This window comes from Quercus robur, chromosome 5, assembly GCF_932294415.1.
Source record: "Quercus robur chromosome 5, dhQueRobu3.1, whole genome shotgun sequence".
NCBI lineage: Eukaryota > Viridiplantae > Streptophyta > Magnoliopsida > Fagales > Fagaceae > Quercus > Quercus robur.
Window position 1 is genome coordinate 19,629,835 of NC_065538.1, and position 8,875 is coordinate 19,638,709.

Genomic DNA, 8,875 nt, shown 5'->3' on the forward strand with positions numbered 1-8,875 from the left:
TACGCACGCACGCACAATACTAAATCATGCTACAGCTGACCAGCTAAAGAACAAGGCCACTGCACAATCTCTTGATATAAATTTTTTAAGCTCCTTAGGCATCATGTAATATAATTGTTGGCATACCAGATAAAAGAGAAGACTTTGATGCTTTAGGGGCATAACTGACAGGAGGTATTTTACTCCTATTCACTTTAACATGTTCATTGTCATCATCAGTTTTGAGTTCAACAGCAACATCAGGTTGTTTATCTAACTGCCGGTGCCCAACTTCATTGTGAGTAGCATCTTCACGTGAATCATTATCCCAATTCCCATCTGGGCAACCATCACTATTCCCCAATATGGAGTTCTGAAAATTCAGAAGCTTATTAACCAGTTCAGGGTCTACAGCCAATGGAAGTGATATGAAGTGAGAGTATTCGAGATTTGGGCTTTTAACTGCCAGTATTTGAAAGGAGAGAAGAAGAAGGAAAAAAAAAGTTAGTGATTAATACAACATTATGTGTAAGAAATAAAAAGTTAGTGATTAATACAATATTATGTGTTTGAGTTGAAAATCAAGAAAATAATGCTGAAGAAAACATTTAACAAATAGTGTATAAAATAATTAAGAATGTGATCTAAAAAAAAACTCAATTCAAGCCAATGTCATTGACATGAAATATTCTAGAAGGATAAAAAATATTGCATTCCTCATAACATCTTTTCAAAAATCATATTAATAGACAACTGACCTCATCAATTATAGTTCGTATCTTTTCTGAAGCACTATTGACACTTTCAATTGAAGGGCCTTCAATGGCTGCAAGATTATCATGTAAAAATTAATCAAAGGACAATAAAAACATCACATTCACATATTCTAAAAAGTAGTAGAAATTTTGCATAATAATCAGCTGTAAATAATATATGTTATGATACAATTATGGAAGAAATTTAGCACGGTTGAAGGCTTTAAAGCAACAATTTATCATAATGACCATATACAAGATTCACATAGATTATAAGAAACCCAAACTCACTAATAGAATCATCCTTCTTGGATGACGGAAATATAATTTTAACTCCCATCTCTTCTTCAATCTTTCTCTGTGTAGATCCTCTGAGGAAAAAAAAATTATAAGGAATTGAATGTTTTATTGTAGTACAAAATTATTTACATGCTGAATTGTGTACCCTTTTCCTTCTATAAATCGAATTAGAGAAGCACCAACCTGCATATCAAATATAGAGCATTAGACCAATTTGAAAAGAATGAAATATTAAAATCTTAAGTTTGAAGGAGCTGGCTATCAAGTATTCCAAAAAGTGAGGAACAACTGAGCAAAATGGTAACCAGATAACCAGGATAAGGTCAATAAAATTTTGATATTATTTCTTACTGCAGCTTTGCCAAAAGCATGAAATCGATCCAGCATTGGGGAACACTTCTAAATTGGTTAAAGCCATTCCATGCCAAAGTACTAACGTTTCCAGAACCAAATTTTAGAGCATCCATGCAGGATTTCTTGAACCATCAATTTTGGCGTTTAACATTTCCCGGCAAAACTATATATAGTAGAAAATATTCTCAGGGAAAATGATTTGTTTTCCATTGTTTGGTTGAGAATCTGTAAAAAATATTTACTCTGATAGTTGCACTGAAAATCTCCATGTTAAAACAATAAAACTCACAAAAAGTCGGTAGACAGTGGTGGTGGAAGGATTTTTTTTTTTGGGGGTTGGGGAAGGGGGGGCTCGTGGAAATGAAGGGCGGCAGTGGGAGGGGGGAAAGGAGAGGTGGTAAGGGAGTAAGAGGAAGAAAGGTTGGTATCGGCAGGGAGGGGAGAAAGGTGGTAGTTGCAAGGGGAGTGGGTAGTGGAGGGTGGTGGTGGTGACGCGGAGGAATGAACTAAGCTGGTAGTAGCAACATGAGGAGAAAGGTCTGGATGACGCCACAGAGGGGAGGGAGGTGATAGACATGGCATGGAGAAGTGAGGGCTGGAAAATGTTTCACTTTTTGAAGGCATAAACCATTTTACACCATCTTAGTGTAATTTTCTATTGAAAGAATCTCCCATTAACTAGCAATTTTTCGGGAAGTACTTTACACTGCCATAGAGATAAGTATAGAAAGAAGGATCTGACAACTGTCAGCAATATATATTGCTGCAATTGGAAATGATTTACTTACTAATTCAATTAGAGAGCGCACCCAAAAAAAAACCTTCCATGAAGAGTTATGAAGGTTAAAATGGGCACATGATAGACTAATATCTTCAAAAATGAGGAAGTTGAAAAACCATACATATAATTTGCATATAAATACAGAACTTAGAGGCAGTACAAGTACCAGTTTTTTTTCCTTAAAATCGCAAATAAATGTTGACTACTGATAGATTTTAGACTGCAAAGCAACTGAAATTTTGAAGTTAGGATAACGTGTACAGTTAACACCCCCACCCCCCCCCCCCCCCAAAAAAAAAAAAAAGTAATAATAATAATAAACGATTACATTGCAATAAACAAGAAAAGCATGCCACCAAAGTGCAATACAACTGCTGCCAATGAGGTCCAATGTGCTTTAGAAGTAAAAAATTAATAGAGAACCCTGTTGTTTGATAAAGTCAGTTCTTTACACCAACCAACACCTTGACAAGAAAAAAGGCCAATGAGAATGGGCACATTGAAAAGCATAGCCGACAAATTCATGCAGAAAAATTAGCAAATGGGCCTGATAAACATACACACATATAGATAGACAATTTGAAGAAGAAGAAGCAACAACAAGAACTAAACTATTAACATCTAACCTCAGCTGAAATTGAATGCTTTTCTGATTCTCCTTCCAAGACTTTATTATCTTCATCACTATACTGCACTGTGCTGGAACTGATATTTGAGTCAGTTTTTTCAGTCACCGGTTCAGCTGACTTCATAACATGTTGAACATTAGAAACAATGCTAGATGTGCTACACTGCACTTCTTGAACTTGACTTCCATCTTCTGACTCCACTATTACATCCTTTACCAAGCATTCTGCAAATTTACACGCTAATTCATAGGCAACAGCAGAGGTAGTATATCATCAAATTTCCTTTGATAAGCCTATTGTTACAATAGAGTACAATGATCCAAACTGACGGGTTTTTGATTTTATAAAAGCCAATTCTTAACGTAGAGAACATTACAACAAGAGGATAAAAACAAGGTTTTATTTATCATGAATGATCCGGCAGTAGACCTTTTTATAAGTTGCACAAACAGTTAATGATTCTTACAGGGGTAGAGGTAAAGCTCATTTGGAGAAACAGAGTTTTTTTTTTTTTTTTTTGGGGGGGGGGGGGTGCATAATTTAGAAACAAAGAGAAATCTTACTACAAGCAAATCACTATGATTCAATTCAAAAACTCCATAAATTGATTAAGATGTGATGACATAAATCTACAACTTTACGAAATCTGTGGATTATCTTTGTCTGAGTTTGTTATATAAAATCATAACTTGAAGGGTTAATAAACAGAAAATAGATTATAAAAAATTAATAAATAAAAGAAAAAGAACCAGACTAACTCTTCAAGTCTATCAATCCAGCTCATAGATTATGATTGTGTAAGAAGATAACCAACCTTCATCGGAAACGGCTTGTGTACAGACTGGTCTCCATATAGGAGTAACTTTTTTGAGCTTTTTGCTCTGGTCCATAGCACTTTGCTTTTCCTTTCCACCACCCATATCTATATATTACTAAAACCTGAAGCAGAATGTTTAATGCTACTGCGCTCACGTTAAGTCACGTCAGCGTCCATGTCATAATCTTTTTTCTTTCCATTTTTTTATAATTTTTTTTGATATATTTTTTTTATTTCATATTTACACTTCTCCAACCTTTCTCCCTCCCTTACCTTTTCATCTTTCCACTACTTCTCTAACCTTTCTCCTTCCCTCACCTTCTCATCTCCCCACTACCCTCTACATTAATATCATTATTCATCTTTCCTTTCATCTTCCTCTATTTTTGTCTTTTTTTACTCACACTCTCCTACTATAAATTTGCCACTATCTATTTCATTTTATGCATAATTTTCCCTTAAAAAAAAAAAAAAAAAAAAAAAAAAAAAAGGGTTCTCTCTCCCTCTCTCTCTCTCTCTCTCACACACACACACACACAAAAAAAATTTGAGTGGATTTTTATTTTTTATTTTTCTTGCATCTTCGCTTTAGATTGATAATTTTTTATATTCTTTAATCTACTTTAGGTTAATGTGATTCAATTTTTGTTTTTTTTTTTTTTATTGTTAAATATTATCCTATTGCGTTATAAAGGATTAAATATAAAAATATAATATTATTCTACTATATATGATTTGGATAATTTAATTTGGTAGTTATTATAATTTGATAGCATGATTTTTATAGTGCTCAATTTAGATGTTAAACTATAAAACTTTAATAAATTTTGTTTATTTTTTAATCCTTTGTGGTGGACAAAGTATTCTTAATAGTATTAGAAGTACTTTATAATGCCATTTATTTAGAGGAAAGCAAAGGTTGGCTAAACAAAAATTATTGGATGAGAGACAAATTTTATCTTTCACAATTTTAATTTTATTATTATTATTATTATTTTATAACAATGCATATATAGAAAGCTAATTCTTAGATTTTTCTAATAATTGTTTATTTGATAATATGTTTTGGGTGGACGAAATTACAATTTCTGCAAAAAAAAATAACCTTAGTAGATTATAAACAACAAATTGTTTTCCTAATTGGTCCAATTAATCATAGTTAAGTTTTATTAATTTTTTTAGTTACTTTTTTCAGTGTTTTGGATTGTAGGCAGAAAAAATAAGTTTGAGAAAGTTTGTTTAAAACTAAAAGAATAATTTCCAAATTTTATACTCTCTTTAATGATTCACAAAATGTTATAAATAACTTTTATTAAAAAATAAATATTTTCATTAACTTACCTTTTGAATTTCTGAGAAAAATTGTGTTTTTTTTCATTTTAGTATGACAAAAATTATTAAATTTATGATTTATGATTGCTCTTCTATTACATTTATGATTATTCTTATAATAAATAAATATATAATTACAAAATACATTACTCTTTATTAAATTAGTTTAAATTGTATAAAAAATTTTAATAAAACCACCATAAATACAGTTATCATGCGCAACGCGCAGGTTCGCGGCTAGTTAAAATTATAGCTCAAACCTTGGTGAAAAAAAAAAAGGGGGAATTCATCTCCGTCCAACTTTGTTGATCAAAGACTAGTTTTTCTAACTTTTCCTTGACGTTGAATTTAATAATCACACGTGCACTGGCAGCGGAACTCAGTGCTAAAATAAAATCCCATATTTATTTATTACTTACAAGTACTGCAGTGCTGTGAGGTCGGAGAATGAAGTCACTATCTTCCCTGTCAAGTTGCTTGAACTCAAATTCCTGCTTGTAATTTATCAAAGAAGAAAGAGCTGGTGTCGTTACCATAAAGCAGTCAAAATTGGAAAGTTTCAAAAGAAAAGAAAAAGAAACTTTCATTGGATAATGACAATAATGACTCGTTGAGTAAAAATTAAAATAAAAAATTCAAATTCCAACATAGTTACATAGACCAACCACTCTGTCTCTCCAGAGTCTCCTTCTCTCTATATATCTGTTTTCTTTTTTTCTTTCTTCTTCTAGACTGCAAAGACCATTCTTTGTTCAAATTCAAACACCCCAGTAAATTGTCCAAGGTTGTGTCTAGGATAGGCACAACATCCCTGTCACGTGAATTGGTGTCACCAAAATCAAGCTTATGGCTGACTTAGATAAGCTTCACAACTACCCCCAATGAATCTAAATCTAGTTCTGAATTAGCTGCATCATGGGAAGCAGTTTTGTCCAACAACACCTCCCTCCTTGGCCTAAAGAGAGCCATAATAACATTACAGTCAGAGTTTGACATACACTTCTCTAACCATTATCACTTTCATATCTCTTTGCAATTCAAGGCAGGACCAGATTGATTTCATGATAGACATTTTAATCCCAACTTCCCAACAAATGGTTTTCAAGTGAGCCATAAATAAATATAAAAAATCAATTATGTAGGACAAAAATTGTGTTCCCAAATTTCCTAATATGTCATACCCAGTGTACAAGGCTTTCCCTCTTGTGGGGTTTGGAAGAGTTTTTTTTTTTTTTTTTTTTTTTTCTTTTATATAACATAAAGAGAACCTTTCTAAAAAAGGGCCCTTTGTACTCGCCTCTAACCAGTAAAATCTATTGGTAACTAACCCCACCCGCCAGAACCACTTGCCAGGTAATCCTAGGGCATTCACCCCTAACAGACTTTAGCAGTTTATGCTCATGCGCAAGAGCAATGGGTCTGGAAGACTGGAAGAGATTGTTAGTAGGCTTTGCATCCTAAAATGAAATTAAACAAACACCCTCCCATAAATTATATATGCATTTTTGTCCAACCTTTTATCATATATGGTCCTAAACAACCCCTATTTAACTTAACTCACATTTTTCTATACTTACAATTAACAAAATGCTAACCAAATTAAGACATAAAATTTAATAATAATTCAAATATAATTGAATATTGAAACACAGAAAATCAAAGTTCAAAAACCTGAAAGTAATTTACTGGCCTGGTCACCACATAAAATTTCAACACACAGTCCACTCTGCAACAATTGCATAACAAAATAATATATCCATTTTTTTTCTCTCAAATAATTATATAAAAAAAAATTAACATTTCTAACCATGAAATTGAAATTATTATGGACAAAGTTTAGCTACAAAATTAGTTGTAGCCTTATGCTACAAACTTATTTAATATCTTTTTATTGGATGTGAATTTTGACAAATCCACCATTGAATTACATCTTCTTCTTATATCCTCCATGCTTGCAAAATTTCAAGAAAATTAAAGATCAATAGCTATGTCATCAATAAATTTTTTAAATTGCAAGTTTTTGTAATTTAAAATTATGCACAAAATATAAACTTATAGATCATATGGTAAATGATGTCCAATTGACACAAAATTTAACATGTGTATTAAGGGCGTAAAGAACATGCAATTGAAAAGTTAGATTTTCAAAATATGTTGTAGTATTTATTTTATTAAGTGAATTTGTAGCCTTAAGCTATAACCGATTTTGTAGCTAAACTTTGTCCAATTATTATAATTAGAAATGTCTTTAAAAGCTGTTATTTTAAAAGTGCTATGTATGCAAACTTCTTTAACTAAAAAAACTCAAGACTTAAACCTTGTTTGGTTCTCGAGAAAAGCAAAAAGAAAAAAATTTTGAATCTTATGTACTTGAAGAGAGACCTCAAAGATATCATTAGGAAGGAACCTAACGCTGTGTTTGGTTGTGGTGAATTTAGGTAGGATGGAAAACATAGGGAGAAAAATGGAAAATAGAGTGGAAAACAGTGTTTTCCACTGTTTGACAAACACTGTTTTCCACTGTTTGGCAAACAAGAGAAAATAGAGAGGAAGGAAAACTCGGGAGAAAATTTTCTCTCCCGGGCCCACAAATTTTTTCCTCCCAAATCGAGAGGAAAAGCCTGAAGAGAAAATGCTCTCCCGGCACTTTTGCCATAATGCCCTCTGGAATCAAGTAAAAAAAAAAAAAAAATAGAGAGCATGACGATGAAGCACAAAATTGATGGAGCTCTCAATTACTCTAAGAATTGCTTTTAAGGTAATTATTAATAAATTACTCTAAGAAAGTTTTGATTTCATTGTTATTAGGAATATAAAAAGCAGGCAAAAAATTAATTATTTTTTCTTTTCCCATCAAAATTTTAAAAAAATATTTTCTAAATCAATGAGACATTTAAGTGTTCATTTGGGAAAATTTTATTAAGCTTACTAAAATATATTTGTACCATGAAAAAGTGAGAAAATTAAAGTTATGCTTGTTAGCTATTTTTGTTTTCTATTTTCAAATTTTTGTTTTTAAGAAAAAAACAGTTTTGTTGTGTTTCCAAAATTAAAAACACATTCGGTTAGTTCAAAACAAGAGTGAATATTTTATTTTTGGGCTTGTTACATAAGTGATGAACCAATATATATTGTTCTTTAGGCTAATCTATAAACCAATATCTACGAAGAAAAAAAAAACCCTTAAAATTTGTACATTATAGTAGACAATTACATGGCTAGGTTGCTCTAGAAAGTAGAAAGTGAAAAAAAAAAAAAAAAAGTGCATTGGGTGGACAAACCAATGTTTATCAGCCTACACAATACAGCTTCGACATTTTTAGAGAGAGAGATAGGGAAAGATGAAGAGGGATTGAGGGAGAAAAGGTAAACGAAGAGTTATGAAGATGATGACGCAAAAGAAATTTAGAGAATCTGAGTATGGTTGACAGAAGATGGGTTTGTCATTGAGAGGTTCTTTGGAGTTTGGATCGAGAGGAAGAAACAGGTGTGAGCTTTTGGTGGTGCACACAATGGTTGGTTTAACAATGGCGGTGCAGCAAAGAGGATTTCATGGATGACAAGAAAAAGTGGAGAGAGAGAGAGAGAGTGGTGGGTTTGGGTTTGGGTTTGGCCGCATGTTTCAAACATTGTTCTCGTGCTTTTGGTTTTATTTTTTTTTGTTACAGCCAAGATTCGATGTTTAGATCTTGTTAAGTGAATTTGGTTTTTCCGTGTTTTCAAGACTGAAAACAAGTCAGTAGCTGTTTTTAGTTTCCTTTGGAAATTGAGGGCTTGTTAGGAGAGGAGTTTGAGTAATGTTGTTTGAGTGTTTTTGATATACGTGTGAGTGAAAAAGTGTATGGAAATGTGTGTAATGTTGTATAAAAAGTGAAAATGTGTGTCAGAACTTACTTGCCAAACAGGCCCTAAGATTTGGAAACAATTT

General features: G+C 32.2%; 1 protein-coding gene across 8 annotated transcripts in view; it reads right to left on the reverse strand.

Annotated features, from left to right (window-relative positions):
- Positions 1 to 6,645, reverse strand: part of LOC126725417 (uncharacterized) — a 30,373-nt gene extending 23,728 nt beyond the window's left edge. For 3 of the 8 annotated variants that reach the window (XR_007655450.1, XM_050430148.1, XM_050430146.1), the window contains exons 1-6: positions 3,613 to 3,740; positions 2,796 to 3,022; positions 1,180 to 1,217; positions 1,026 to 1,105; positions 737 to 805; positions 127 to 444 (exon numbers count right to left, since the gene is read on the reverse strand). Coding sequence is in view for 6 of the 8 variants with exons in the window: in XM_050430148.1 (XP_050286105.1) it covers positions 127 to 444; positions 737 to 805; positions 1,026 to 1,105; positions 1,180 to 1,217; positions 2,796 to 3,022; positions 3,613 to 3,718 (838 nt within the window). In the remaining 2 variants the exon portion in view is untranslated. Of the gene's footprint in view, positions 1 to 126; positions 445 to 736; positions 806 to 1,025; positions 1,106 to 1,179; positions 1,218 to 2,795; positions 3,038 to 3,612; positions 3,741 to 6,618 lie in introns of those variants that run through there. The other 5 variants (XM_050430145.1, XM_050430144.1, XM_050430147.1 and 2 more) reach the window with 5 other exon arrangements.
- Between the last annotated feature and the right edge of the window lie 2,230 nt (positions 6,646 to 8,875).